We start from the raw sequence: 16,344 nt of genomic DNA on the forward strand, positions 1-16,344 counted from the left end.
GATTGTCCAGGAAATTAGCAATAGTAAATAAGAATTGGTCTTTGAGAGATGTAGGAAGTTGATCAAAATAAACTGGAAAACGATTGAAGACAGTGTATTTAAAACTGTCAGTTCTAGCATAAGAATGGGTGAACTTATAAAAGAGAGTTACTATGACAAGCATTGATGGAAATATACTCCAAATGATCAATATCATGCTTACAGTAAAAACACTTGACAATAAAGGAAATAGCAAGATAATTGTATCTATTGCACACAGACATCAGACCTAGTTTTTCCAGGCGTACACCATACTCAAGCTCTACCCTGGGTGCTGCATGGAATACAGGCATGTGCCAGACGTTCCTGTATTTATTCCAATGATTTTAAGTGTCCACTTTGATGTGGAAGCCAGGCTGGGATCCCATATTCAAGAATTGGATGGCAGAGGGTGGTATATAATTTGACCAAAATAGCTGGATCATTACAGCGGACCAGCCGCCTAATAAATCCCAAAAGCCGCGAGGTTCTTGAAGTGACATATTTAACATGGTCCCCCCATTTCAGGTTTGAAGAAATCATAATACCGAGATATTTGTAATACCATGCATGAATGTTTGTATTTCTTTACCAATAGAAGAAGTGGTAATATTTCACATCTTGCAGATTTTCAACTACTTTGCTGCACTTCCAACCCAGCAAACACAAAATGTTTTCGACATCATTCGCAAAAGGTTATAAAAGGTTGTCAAAAATGTTTAAATGTCGGGTTATATAAAGGGTATATTAAGAGTATAAAACGTTTTCATAACCTTAAAAAACATTTTTGATAATCTACTGCTCAGCAAACAAAAATGTTTTACAGAACACGTTTAAATGTCGGGTTACATAAAGGGTATAAAACCGTTTCAATAACATCCCAAAAACATTCTTGACAACATGATAAAAAACATTCTAAACAGAATGTTATTTTGGGGTTGAAAAATATTTTGCGAAAAATGTTTGCCCAAAATATTTTCAATAACGTTTTAAAAACGTTTTCATGACCTTTATATAACCCGACATTTAAATGTTTTTAAAAGGTTTTGAAAAAAACATTTTAAGAACATTTCTGTGTTTGCTGGGTTCAAATATTTTAACATAATGTTATTTAAAGGGGGTAACCCTATTGGTTTTGGATATGGATTGTCTTTAAAATTACATAATAATATCAAATATCGCCTCCTTTATGCTGCTTTGTGAAAAAACGAGAGCATTTTCAGCGTAAATGTGAATAAATAGCCAAATTTGCAATCCAATACCTTGGTATACGTGAATTGCATTCTGGGCAGGCAATGACGAATGCTGACATGCTGTACAATGCCCGGCCCGTATTGAACGGAAAATGTTTTTTTTCGTACCGTTTCAGAAAAAAGGAAACAAAATATATTTCCCCTTGCAATATGTACATTTCAAATGAATATAAAAAAGTTTGGGTAAAATGGAGAGGAAAAAACCCTTCCGAGACCGGGTTTTGAACCGGGTACCTCTCGGGTAAAAAACAAACGCGCTAGTCAATTGAGCTATTTAGCACACCACGCTTACCGTTGCCGTTTTCATAACTATATACGGCGCACCGTCTTGCGGTGACTGATATTTCGTTCATAATTCCCTCCCAGAATTCCAAAGTATTTACCATTGTTTACAAACTGGTATACCTGTAAAAACCGCTGTGATTCATGATTTCTCCGGAAATACATCGACTTGGAGCGTCAAATTTCAGGATAGTAATGAGAAAAATAGTATCTATTATGTGATACCAAAACCTCATCAACAATGAAAAAAATCGGGGGATGATGCTGTCGATCGGGTTACGGACCTTTAGTATTGACACAATATTTGGCAAAATGTTTGCAAAAATAGTTTACAATAACATTTTTGGAAACCATTTAAAAATATTGTTGTAGTGTGTTTTCATACAAAACGTTTTAAAACGTTATCATGACCTTTATATAACCCGACATTTTAATGTTATTAAAACGTTTTTACCTAAACCAAAAGCCAAAATATAACTTATTTAAAATGTTTTTAAAACGTTTTTGTGTTTGCTGGGAATTCACAAATTTGAATTTCCTATGTACATAAAATGATATTCCATCTCACTTGATTCTAGCACATAAACATATGTGACCATCCACCACAACTGAGCCCGGATGTCGCCAGTGCCACTATTGAGATATGCTCCATTGAACTTAACAATAAACAATAGGAAACAAAGGATTTATTGACTGTTTTATTGATTTTTCACTACTTAAATGTCAAGTACTATAGACATGATATACATCATTTTAAAGCTAATTTCAAGCAGAATATTTTGGTTGAATATCTCAAAATGATGATTGGCGACTTCAGGGCTCAGTTGTGCTGGATGGTCTGTGCTAATTTCCACTTTTATAGTAATAAATTTATCATGATTATGGTACTACTAACATTTATAAAAAAATCCTGACAGGGTTGCAACACTTGCCTCGCCCCTACTTTATCAGTCTATTCGCTGTCGGAGTGCACGTTAGAATATGACCGTTGCTAGGTCAACTGGCTCATGCTTTCTTTGTTATGAACCACTGATCGAAATGAGCACAATTTAACACGAAGCCTATGGCATATCATAAATTGGAACAGGTGTATGGGCCTAGACTTGATCCAGTATCCAATGGATAGTAACATGCACTACGACAGCGATTAATCAAATTGATTAATTGGAATTAAACAATTCATCAGCGCTATTAGACATGTTACAAGACTACCAAGTGACAGGTGATGGACCATACACACACAAACAATAGGCACTTTTTGATCATTTTCATGAAAGTATACTCAAAACTTACCTAGCTAATTTATTATACCACAGGGGTCTCTGCCCTTTTAATATGTTATGAAAGACTTAATTAAAAAAATTTACCAACAGCAAAAAAACAATTTATTGACAGAAAGTCTTGTTATGCTCTTACAAACTTGGAAAAAATCAAACAATTTGGTGGAAAAATAGACTGCTAACTTCTGTCCCACCACCCACTCCTTTCCTGTCTACCAGCAGTAATGGATGCTTCCAGTGCTAAAATCAATGAATAATTAAAAACAAATTAATAAATTTGGTATTATAGACGAATCTCATTTCACACATTCCTACACCTCACTGGCAGCCATAACTGGGTCCCCGTCGGCTACAATGCACCCAAAATGTGAAATGATTTGGCCTTGGCGGGAATTTTAAACTGCATTCCATCACCCGTTTTACATCTGCGGCGAAAATAACATAGACAAAAGAATGATGAAAGTTCATAACACAATAGAATTTCCTTCGGCAAAACACACAGCTTCTACATGCATGGTCTATTGCCTTTTACCCGCGGTACAAAGAAAATAAAGTCATACACAATATCAAACACTACTTCAAATAAATGTCTAGTCCTTGCAAACAAAAGGACTATGTATGAATAGATGCGACAGGATTACCTGCGAAATTATCTCTATTGTACAAATCTATAAACCCTCTTCGTCCTTGCGGCTTTTATTCGCACTATTGGGCGGTCAAAACACCAGCTTGGTGCAGTGGGGACCCAGTAATGACCGACCGAATCCTGACCATGACTTGGCTCGTGAGATTCGTCTATAGAGGCACAATACAAAAAATGACAGTTAAACAAAATCCCTTACTCCTACTAACCTTTACATTGTACTACAACTAAATACAGAAATGTTCAACACACACACTGAATCGGATAATGTACTTTGTCTCCTCCAACGGCATTTTGATTATTCTGCTCGCTCTTGACACGCAAAACGTCTGCCAATTTTAACATAATACGCTATTTATGATTGGCTACGAGATGTAAAATGAAGCATCAACCCCATGTAACCGACTCATGAATATTTAAAACTAGCTGTTTATCCGCCAATTGAGAGCATGATTGTTTCAAGTTGTGTTTGATTGATGCATTTTGATGTCATGAGAAAGATTTTAGCAATCAGAAAGGGTTTGTGATGTTACATTGTATCATTGGCAGATGGATTTTGAAGAGGGGTGGAATCAAACCAGTGGTGGAAGAGAATATTTTGTCACCAGATTTTTGGCTATTAAAATAAGAATGAAAATCACATATCATAACAAAATATCAAGTATGAATTAAACCAATATTACTTGGAATATTTGTGTAAGAGCAAAAGTTACTACTGATAGGCCTCAACAACACCCCTTACCTTGACCACCCACCCCCAGGCAAATTTTGATTAACCACCCTACCCCCTCCCCAAAAACCATCTGCCAATGATAACATCAAAAACCCTAAAGTTATGATTGCTATAATCTTTCTCATGATGTTAAAATGTGTCAATCGAGCACAACTTATATAATTAAAACAATACTCTCAATGAGTTTTAAATGACGGATAAACAGCTAATTAATCTTCATGAGTCGGTCACATGGCGTCAAACTCGAAAAGTGATCTATCGACAAGCAAACAACTTTTTTTTTTCTTTTTGGCCTTATTTGGAGCCAACCCAGAGAAGATATCTTACCCTTCCCAGAATCCTTTGCAACATGAACCATCACCTCATTTCATCAAATGACACCCCCATTACCATGTACAGGTTCCCTTTTTTATTTTTTATGGCCAGCCGGAATTCAAGTAAATGTAAAATTCAAGTAAATTGTAAATGTCATTCATAGGTTAATCGAGATGGCGACCATAAGTGAAGATCCTGCCGGAATTGGAGCATTTTTGACCATTTTCCAGCCGGAATATTAAGAAATATGAATGTCTTCCATAGGCACATCATGACCTTTCACAATCCCCACTCTTGCTTTTTTGTTAATTTTAGCAGCCGGAATTTCACCTAATCTCAATGTCTTCCATACCCTCCAGCCGGAATCTGTGTTAAAAATGACTGCTGGAATTCTAGACACATCTCAATTCCAGCTGGAATTGTATTTTTTAAATGTCTTCCATAGGGGGGTGCGGAAAACATCTGAATAGCCCATATTTGCACTAGTTAGCAAATCAGTACAGAAAATTTAAATGGAACAAATGCGTTATGGGAAGTGCAAGATATCTTCTCTGGGCCAACCACCTTGCTTGGTAGGACACAGGCTATTTAAAATACAAATAATATACATTTGGCAGCTACATACATATGTAGCATTATGTGATCAAGCTAAATGAGTCTGATGTCGATCAAAATCAAAATTTACTTTTAAATTTTCATTAAATGAGCCATTCTCAGAGCTTTATTTTGATGAAAACCCCATCATAATTTTACTTTAGGTGCCAGAAATGACTATTTTATAATGTTGCTCAGAACAGTAAAATATAAAGAAGTTGAATACTAGTATAGAGGTAGTAATTGTGATGTCAACGTCATCATCCCTATATTTTCGTGTCAAAAATTGCCGTGATAGTATGGCGAATCCTCTCGTTTTTCAACAGCTACGCATGGCGATTTTGTTCAAGATAGGCCGAGCGACTCAGGCTAAGCATACCATTTACACCATTGACTATCATATGAGATACCACAGAGTTTCTATTCTACACATTATTACGATTTGCACATGCTCAGATGGCGGATCCCGCAGAAAAGGCTGACGGCCTCTATCATGTCTATTGGCTATATCTCAAAATTATCTGACACAATTAGCTTGATCACGATACATACAGACAGTAGTCCTAGTATAAACATAATTGTTGGTATTTAGTTCCTACACAAACCTGCCAGTTGACCAGGCCAACGCTTATAGACCTTTAAGGTACCAGTTATGTTCACCCTGTATATCCTTTTAAACAAAGATATTTTAAAATTAAAACAATTAGCAGCCAATACTTGTACTCTTTAGCTCCAATTTAAGACCTTATTTGTTGAAATTGGTTGAGAATGAAAGAAACTGTGATCTAAAATCTAAGGAAGAAGCAATCTAAAGTTGCACTTTTGTGTGTTCTAATTGCTGAAAGCACAACACTGGTTTTAACATGGTAATAATCAATGGAAGCACGGTCAGGTGCTATTTATCTTGCTTGAGAACGCTTTGTGTACTTAGAGGGCATCCAACTTTTGAATTTGCATCTTTCTTGGGTTTCTGGATTGTTGTGTCTTTATTTCTGAAACAATTTCAATGAATGAGGTTTTAAATTTGAGCTAAAAGATGCAGCTATTGGCTGCTGGATCCATTATGACATACCGTAAACGTTCGCCTAATGGCGCTATGGAGTTTATGGAAATGAGAGAGCGCCATCCCTGTAAAAGCCGACTATTATCACTGATCATTAAGGGTACGTGTAGTTAAAGGGTGAAACCTATCGACACATACAATTATGAACAAGATCGAACAAACTTGTTCATGATAACGCGGTAATCATTCACCTGATACGTTGTGGCCCAGTGAGCAGAGCATTAGACTATAGTGCGAGGATAAAGAGAACTTGTGGAGAAGATTGATGGTTCGAATCTCATGCAGTAATTTCTGACAGATTATGATGTCTGTCAATGCTTTTTTTTTTTTTGATTTTGAGGAAATTTTATTCTTTATTTTCTTGATTTTATCTTTAACATTGATTATATAATTTTATTATTTTATTATTATTTTTGTATGTGTCTTTTTTCATGATTCTTTGTTTTTATCGTTTCATTTTAGAGTAACTCAATCCATTCAATCAAATGTTGTAATGAACCTATTTGATTGTATAGGCATTTGTTATGTGTGTGAGACGAACTGTCGCGTGGGACAAGTCTTTCAATTCGCGCGAGTGTCCTTGCCTATGCATCAGTGGTCATAAGAGGTATATCATTTTATTCGAAGGGGGGGGGGGGCAAATATACGGGGGTCATAAAGTCTTGGAAAGAATAATAGGATGGGGTCATAAAATGTTTTATGACCAAAATGTAGGAAGTCACACGATGACCACAGAAAGTGTGTTATTTTATTCAAAAAGACTGATTTCAATACAATTTTGGGGTTTGGGATCATAAAATTTTTGTTGCCGAAATAGGGGGTGCGCAATTTTATTGACGCAGACTTTTGTAAATTTGGGACCCCCTTCCGAAAAAAATGATAGCCCTCTAAGAGGATTCAAAAGATAACCTCTGCCCCAATAATCCCTAGCTATATTTGTTTGAAACTGTTCCACGGAGGATGTATCATAATAGGCTCAGTCTTCAAATGATATAAATAAAATTTGAATGAGTGAACGAACCAAATCATACAACGACCAACTGAATAGAGGCTGTGCATATGACGTATCATCCCGTAAATATGGCGGACTACTCAAATGCATTCAACAAAAGCATGATTTGCATCTACCGCGACAGTTCGTCTCACACACATAACAAAATGCACTACGATCAAATAGGTTGATGACAACATTTGATTGAATGGACTGCACTGCGCCATGATTACGGGGAAGAAACCGGTTCAAATCCTTTGTTTGGAGCCAATCGATAAACGCAAGGCCTCTATAGCTATCATTGAATACTGGCTAGGATTCCACAACACAATGAGAACATGTTATAAGGCGCTTTGGAAGGCACACAATACCCCAATGGCTTTCCATATTATGTGCACTCAACAACTATTCAGTATCGAAGCCCGGTATCGAAGTTACGTAATGTTACTATGTCAACGGGATCACGCACTTAAGTAATGAACCACGATCGAAACAATCAGTACACAAAAAAGGCATACCAAAATAGCGTGATCGTAATGATCGCCATACAAACAGTGCTTGGTTCCGATACCATCACGGAGTTACGTAACTACTTCGTGGTCTGATAGTTATATGTGATGCGATCAAGCAAAATCAGTCGGAACTCGGCAATAATAAATTTTCAGTTCCTTACATGATAGTAAAAAGTATTTACAAAGCTGGATTTTGCAGAAAACCCCATTGAAATTAAACCACCAGTTCCAAAGATATGAGCAATTAAAGAGTTGTCAAAACAATAGGAAACAAAAGGAAATATTGCCTTTGTGTGGCTATATCTCAAAATCTGTTAAATGTAGTGGAATATATCACGCATTGATAGGTAGCAGGTGGAGCAAATTTTGTCAGCGGTTTTTGTTGCCGTTTGTTCGCAGTGCCTATTTATCTTTAAAAAAATAAGAAAATTAAATTTAAAAAATTCATAATATTCGTTCGTAAAATGGGGACAAAATCCAAAATCATTTCTTGACCCTTCTTCACATAAAAGTGCGGGCAGAAATCAAGATTCGAACAAGTACCATTCACCATTCAAGGCGCACCCTCTACCGACTGAGCTAACGGGTCAGACAATAGAAGGGTGTAATTTTGAACTGAAGAATATAAAAAAAATATGAAGAAATTACAATGTTATAAAAAGATTCACCAAAATGAGTTAGGTATAACGTATGAATCGATTTACAAATTAAGTCCAATGGCACTTTGAGAAAGAATACCTGAAGAAACCCCAAAACATTTGCTGCTCTAGCAACTAACCTAGTGACCTAAAGTATTGGATCATGTCACGATATTTTTTTTCTGAGGCATTATGTCCAGGTTGCTCAATTTAACATACACGTATCCTTAATGCTGTTGAGATTTTACAAGGATGGCGCTCTCACATTTCTAAGAATCCAAAAGCGCCATTAGGCGAACGTTTACGGTATCTGTCTTTGTTTAGGATATGGTCATTTTCACGGTAAAGGGTGTAACTTTTGATTTTTAGGGTCAAAATTTCAAACCACTTAAATATGTTTCTGTTTACTGAAATCATGCATAGAAACAACTTAAATTCCAGTAAAATAATGTTTCAAGGCTTAAACCTTTTGATTTCTAATAAAAAATTTGACATTTGCATAACATTTTGGTTAAAATCTAAGAAAAAATGTATTTTACATAACCTCAGAAAATTTTGACATGAAAGCTGGAATACATGTGAAATTCCATTCCAAAGTAAGTCAACAGATATAAGTTAAATTTTATACCATGTTTTGCTATGTTTGTAATTGCAGTTTTGAAAATTTTTAACATCAAGTGTCATTTACAATGGAAATTTCCAAACCTTAAACATATTTTTTAAGTTTTAATTGGGTTCCTAAAATAATTTCAATGTCTAACTTCATGTACAAATACTACTTGATGAAAGGAACCTCCCAGCCAAGTTTCACAGAAATTGGAGTTATTTTTTAGAATTGGCAATTCAAGCGATTTGTGTTTCGGAGGCTTCAGTTAACAACACAGGTGATCATAAAAGTAAAATATTTAGCTAATTACTACAAGTTGACATAAAAAAATAGGTAAAAAATATCACAATTACCAATTTTCATGCTTTGCTTCTAAGTATTGAATTTCAGTTGTGACAAAAATTAAATTATCACAGCAAGTCATTTTTTTTGTTTCGGAGGCTTCATGTTAACAATTGTTAAACATTGCAGAAGTAGTTTTTTTGAAAACAACAGTGTTGGGATCATCTAAGCTGTTATTTTCTTGTGTGTATTGAATCAATGATTCTATGCGGCAGATATTGCAGATTTATCACACATTAATTTTTTCACCCATTTGTTAAGTATGGTGTTTTTTGCATGTGAAGCCTCCGAAACAGGCTTTTTAAGGTATCAGTATATTTTTCAAACATTAACCATAATCTCAATTTTTTTTTTAATTTATGACATTCTGCACATATCAAGTAATAATTACAATGCAGATATCAGTATGAAACACACCAATTTAGATATGCATAGATGATAATTAAGTTTATTGTTGTTTCGGAGGCTTCATTTGTTTCGGAGGCTTCAATTGTTAACGGAAAGTTTGTATTGGGTCCCATTTTCAAACGTTGATATATATCTCCACGATTTAAAAACATGTGACTTGAGGATCTACTTTGCTACATTTTGATAAATAGATTGGATGAGCTCTTTTATTTATATTTGCACAAGCTTGCTGAACAGTTTGTTTCGGAGGCTTCAAAAAAGTTAACGGAAAAACGGCTATTTGAAGTCAAGATTTTATAAAAATTTTAAAAGCTTGCAAATCGGCTAATTTTTGTTACCCATTTCAAGTTAAGATAACAACTGTTATGAATCAAGAAGAAGTGAAGAAATAACCAAGAATTATGAACCAAAGCTACACCCACAAAGTTTGTTAACAATTGTTAACGGAAAATGAAGCCTCCGAAACGACAAATATTGAAGTCCGGTTCTCAAAAATACAGGGCCGTTCACAATTAAATCTAATGTGGCAGTGTTTACTGAACATATGACTGTACTTTCAGGATAAGAAAAATTATCCATGAACTAACTGAAGAAAACACAGGGTTTTACAAAATGTTACTGTTTTTTATAGTTTTTCAAAATGGCAATATTAAGTACATTTAAGCCTGCTAAAACTGAACGCAGTAACTCCCAAAGCTGATTATGCTACCCAAGGTAGCTGCTAACTAGATGACTTATGTGGCAAAAAATCATGGAATTCTGTGGCTTTATTAGAACACTACGGTTTAAAATGTTAAAAATCCAAAGTTACACCCTTTACCGTGAAAATGACCATATACATATACAGGGGGGTGAACATAACTTGTACCGGTACCTTAATTTTTTACCTTACTGTATACTGTTGGCTTTCAGCTTTCACAACATAATAACAAATCTCAATAGTTTAGCCAATTGGATTTAATTAGGTCATACACATCAAATTAATTATCCTCATCTAGCCTTTTTTCATCTTTGTGGTTATGCTTCATGTGAGACGTCAATGAATACGGATGTATAAATCCTTTACCGCACAAATTACACAGATACTCTTTCTTCCCGTCGTGGGTTTTCATATGCGATGTGAGTCCAAAACTTTTGGCAAAACGTTTGCCACACAAAGGACATAAATAGGGCTTCTCTCCTGTGTGAATCCTCTGATGTCTTCTAAGATGATACATTTTTGAGAAGCACTTGCCACAGTATGTACACAGGGGCTTGTCATTTGTCCTGCTTGTTTCATCACCACAGTGGTGCCGTGTTATGTGAGCCGCTAGGTGTCTGCTGGTAGAAAATGCATGCCCACAATGCGTGCATTTGTACTGCAAAGTATCAGGATGCCTTCGTTTTATGTGTTGCCTCAAATAAACCTTCACGGTAAACGTTTTCTCACAAAATTTACATTTTGAATGTTCTGAAGCATCAATTTCATGAATGCTCTTGATATGCTGTCGCAACTGTCTTTCCCTTGATAGACTTTTTAAGCAATACTTGCACTGAAGGTGGGGAGGCTTTTCTTTTGAGTGCATACTTATCATGTGGTCTTTCAAGGAGCTTTTCCTCATGAAAAGCTTATCACATTCCTCGCATCTCAAACTTTCACACCCTGTTTCCACATGCTGGCTTAGCTCACTCTCTTGTAGGAACTTCTTTCCACAGTTTGTACACTGAAAAATTTCTTCACCAGTATGAGCTTCTCGCATGTGAATATCCCTTTGATAATTTGAATCATGTTTTGTTTCACATTTATCACATTTATACCTCTTACGTTTATACACCTTACGTTTATACCCCGTCGTAAATTTCCTCAAATGTATCTGTAACTTAATCCGAGTTTCAAATGTTTGAACACAATGGTGACATTTCAGAGCTATTTTATCATCAACATGGTTTGTCCGATGTTGAGTCAACTCTTCTCTGGATGGAAACTTATCCCCGCACTGTTTACATTCAAATGGAGTCTCACCGACATGTCTTTTCATATGAGAATTAAGACCAGCTTTCCCATTAATCGTTCTGTCACAGTACATGCACACCATCTCACATTCAGGTACATGCCTTCTTCGTTTCTTGGTTTCTCTTTTCTGACCATTATACTTTGATCTGTATAATTGCTTCTTACGTTCGTGATTATTTACGTGCATTAGTAAGTAAGTCTGAGATTTAAATGCTTTATTGCACTGATGACAGTTCAGTGCTTTCGTATCAACGTGGCTTGTCCGATGTCGAGTCAGCTCCTCTCTGCACGAGAACCTCCCAAAACACTGCATACATTCAAACGGAGTCTCACCACCATGGCGTTTCATATGCAGTGCAAGAGACACTTTCCGTTTGAACGTTCTGTCGCAGTACATGCACACTATTTCGGTTTCTTGCTTAACAAGTTCATGACGATTTACATGCTGCTGTAAGTAAGTTCGAACTTTAAATGCTTTATTGCACTTATAACAACTCAGCGCTATCTTATCAGTGTGGTTTGTCCGATGTTGAGTCAGCTCTTCTCTACTCGAGAACTTCTCCAAGCACTGCATACATTCATACGGAGTGTCACTGATATGACGTTTCATATGCCGCGAAAAAGCTATTTTCCCTTCAAACTTTCTGTCGCAGTACGGGCACACCCTCTCTGTGTCTTTGTTAAGTTGAGTTTCACAAAGTTTAACCAGATCTTTATGAATAGAAAAATACTTAGTCCGGAGCATGCTTTCAAATAATGTCGGTTCGTTGTGTACAGACTTATCGGGATCACCACTGGTTTCCAATTCATCATTCTTGTTTGTTGTACTCAGACACGTCGCTTCCCCTATTCTGTCTTTAAGATGATGACTTTTATTGTGCTGTGCAAAATCTTCTTCGCTAGAAAAAACCTTGTTACAAAGCAAACATTCATTTAATGTTACCCGCATTTCATTATGTGAAGAGACATTAGGACCACCATTATTTCTATTACTTGTTGAAGAAACTTTGTTGTTCTTCTCCCGGTTGTCCTTAGTGGTTAAACCCATTGAACCTCTGGATCTTTCTAAATTTGGTTTTGTTCCAAAATGTCTGTTGCAGTGCTCGCATTGAGGGTGTGAATTCCTCTTCCTGGGTATGCTGGTGGCACGAAGTATGGCCACACCGTTTCTAGTATCCGAGATGCATTTGTGGCTGCTGAACCTTGCCAGGTTAGGGAATTGCTGCCTACACTTATCACACTCAATGGCTACCAAACTGCTAGCTACTTTATTTCTGTACTCCGTTTCATCTTCATGTGGCTGACTAGTGTCGCTAGCTTCATGTATTGTTTTGTGTTCATTTAGATCATCATTTGTGGCAAAACCCATTCCACATTTCCTGCACATCCATTGGAGGACTGAACGTTGTCTTTTCTTATGTTTGGCCACATCTGATGTTGCTGCAAGACGCATGTTGCAATGATTGCACTTTGACTGGATACCAGGTCCTTGATGAGTTGAACCACTTAGAGTGTCTGAGATGCATTTGTGTTGATCAAACTCCGTAAGCATTAAGAAACGTTTTTTGCATTTGTCGCACTCATATGCTATAGAAATTTGGGGAGCTTTCTTTGTTGTTTTTTGCTGATTGTACTTAGTAGCAATATTCACTGAATGCACCATCTTACTAGGTCTTTTTTTAGCTTTCTTTGTTGTTTTTTGCTGATTGTCCTTATTAGCAATATCCACTGAATGCACCATCTTACTAGGTCTTACTACAGACAAGTTTCTTCCCAATTGCATTTTGCAGTGGTCGCATGTACAATGTGAATTATGCACAATTAATTCATGTGCTTTCAGGATGTCATGTGTGGCAAAACCCAATGTACATTTACTGCACATCCATCTGTTCAATGAATGTTGCCACTTCAGGCGTGTAGCCAGCATTGTCAGTCCAGGGTGGCAAACGTTGTTTGTGGCAAACGTATCATCCCTATATTTACTCTCCCTCTCCTCCCTTTCCCTTTTCTTTTTCCCTTCCCTTCCTCCCCTTTCACTTCTCTTTGCCCTCTCCTTCCCCTTTCCTTCTCTTTCTCCCTCCTTTCCCTTTCTTTCTCCCCTTCTTCTTGTCCCTATTTTTCCGTTTCTTCGTTCCCGTTTTAGGTGTCCGAGGGGGCAGTCTGCCCCCACTGCCACCCCACTGGCTACGCTACTGTGCCTCTTCTTGTGTTTGATAACATCTGATGTTGTATCATGAATACTTTTTGGTTGGAAATGAGGCGCTTGATGAGTTGAGCCACTTTGAGTATCTGAGTGATCTTCATTTAGTGAAGAAATTTCAGAAACATTCTTTGTCGTTTGTTGCTGGTTGTCCTTAGTGGCAGAATCCGCTAAATGCTGCATCTTAACATGTTTTTCTAAATGGGCCTTCCCTTTCCTTGGTATGCTGTTGGCACGAAGTATGGCCACACCATTTTTAATATTTGAGATGCATTTGTGGCTGTTAAACCTCGCAAGGATAGGAAATTGCAGCCTACACTTGTCACACTCAATGGCTACCAAACTGTCAGCCACTTTATTTCTGTACTCTGTTTCATCTTCTTGTGGCTGACTAGTGTTGCTACCATGTATTGTTTTGTGTTCATTTAGGTCATCATTTGTGGCAAACTCCATTCCACATTTATTACACAACCACGGGAGCAGCGAATGTGGTCTCCCTACCTGTTCATGATTGCCTTTTGGTTGGACGCAAGTCGCTTGATGAGTTGAACCACTTTGACTGTCAGAGATGCATTTGTGTTCATCAAATGCTAAAAGTGTTAAGAAACGGTTTGTACATTTGTCACACTCATATGCTATAGAAATTTGGGAAACATTCTTTGTAGTTTGTTGCCGATTGTCCTTAGTGGCAAAATCCACTGAATGCTGCATCTTAACATGACTTTCTAAAGACGAGTTTTGCATTTTGCAGTGGTCACATGTAGAATGTGAATTATGAATAAATGAATTTGAATAACTGTGTTCTTTCAGGGGGTCATGTGTGGCAAAACCCTTTGCACATTGGCATTTTGGTTGGACATGAGTCGCTTGATGAGTTGAACCACTGTCTGTGATGCATTTGTGATCATCAAAGGCTGAAAGCGTTAAGAAACGTTTCTTGCATTTGTCACACTCATTTGTCTCTATTGTTTGTTGAAATCCATTTCCTGTAACAACAGGGAGTCCTAGATCAAGGGCTAGTTGCTCTGTGTTTTGACTTTGGCACAGTCTGTCACCCTCCTGCACTTCAGAGATTCTACTTCTCCATTTCCGATGACTTCTTGTGTGCTTCCTATACCCCTCAAAATTTGACCACCATCGTAAACAGTATCTGCATTGGAAGGGTTGAAGTAGTAGAGTATTTTTGGTGATTCTTGAATGAGGTGCTTGTACTCTGTAAGGAAACGGAAAATAAATATTTTAAGTTAAAAAAGATTGGGGGAAGAGAGAGAGAGCAGACGAAGAAGGAGAAGGAGCATGGCTGTTTACCACCTTTGCAATTTTGGATTTGAGTCCCATTAAACTAGACACGCTAAACATGTAGTAAGCAAGCAGAAACCACCCATTGATGAATTGCGGCCAGTGAGTTACCCACAAAACACTCACTGGTATAATGAAAGACAGTAGACAGAGATAAAAAGACTGGTTCTCATCTGAAATTCTGACAATAGACAGAAAATGCCATACTGCACAGGTCGACAACCCATCACGGCACGCCTTTGCCCTGACATCAGACGCGAACTAGTCTCTTTATCTCTGTGTTTCATAAGGGCTCATATTGAAATTCCCTTACACAGGAAGGTGTGCGCCATCCTGCAGCTTTCCTGTGCTAGCCTTCTTTTGTTAAAATCCTGTGTGATTATAACACTGCAATTAGCCACTTAAATTAGGAGCGCGCTTTCCTGGGTTGTGCGATGAGCCGATTAGTTCAACAATCAATAAAATTGCCAGTCTTTGATAAATTTTTATTATAATCCTTGTCACCAGACCACTTCAAAAGGCAGGGTGTATCACTGATGCATATAATCCATCCGTTTTATGACCAAGCTTTCCTGAGGCGCGGGCTTAGCGAGGGGAATCCTGCCTTCTTTCTGTGTGAAAGCGTGGTAGGGTATTTCAATATTATGAGCCCTAATAGCTCATGCTTTTGTAGAATCAACTGCTGTGGGAGAGGGGTGACAGAGAAAGAGAGTGTGTGGGGGGGGATGTTAATGTTCAATGTTAAAAGTCACCAACTTTTTTAGCCATTGATTTTTATGCAACAGCAAATGGTCAACAGTTGCCAAATTTAAACTACCACATTGCAGGATTGCCAACCCTGGGTCTACTGCAAGACAAAATAAAATGTGCATCTAATTGGCCCATAGCTATTACATTCATACATAAAACACCTATTTTATGTCTGAATGTAATAGCTATGCCTGGGCCAATTAACTTGGGAATTGGAATATTTCAGCACCTACCTATTTTGGCTACCCTGCATTCTGTATTTGGTTTTTATGCTTGGGTTATATTGAATGTTGAGTCTACGGGGACTTCACATGGGCTGTTGTTGACTATTGTTGTTCCCTCGGTTTGTTCCCTGCAGAACAAATGCTAAAATACAAAAAATACAGCAAAATTAACATTTAGGCAATTTACATTTATAGGCAA

General features: G+C 37.2%; 1 protein-coding gene and 1 long non-coding RNA gene across 2 annotated transcripts in view; both read right to left on the reverse strand.

The window, feature by feature from the left end:
• Nucleotides 1-10,659: 10,659 nt before the first annotated feature.
• LOC140145691 (uncharacterized) lies at nt 10,660-14,537 on the reverse strand. Its single transcript, XM_072167378.1, has one exon. It carries the CDS (start codon nt 14,323-14,325, stop codon nt 10,660-10,662), a length of 3,666 nt encoding a protein of 1,221 aa, XP_072023479.1. The 5' UTR covers nt 14,326-14,537.
• A 33-nt stretch (nt 14,538-14,570) lies between these two features.
• LOC140145697 (uncharacterized) overlaps nt 14,571-16,344 on the reverse strand; it is a 31,382-nt gene continuing 29,608 nt past the window's right edge. Inside the window, exons 2-3 of the long non-coding RNA XR_011858117.1 lie at nt 16,155-16,287; nt 14,571-15,085 (exon numbers count right to left, since the gene is read on the reverse strand). This is a non-coding gene — a long non-coding RNA (uncharacterized lncRNA). The remainder of the gene's footprint in view (nt 15,086-16,154; nt 16,288-16,344) is intronic.

This window comes from Amphiura filiformis, unplaced genomic scaffold, assembly GCF_039555335.1.
Source record: "Amphiura filiformis unplaced genomic scaffold, Afil_fr2py scaffold_594, whole genome shotgun sequence".
Lineage (NCBI taxonomy): Eukaryota > Metazoa > Echinodermata > Ophiuroidea > Amphilepidida > Amphiuridae > Amphiura > Amphiura filiformis.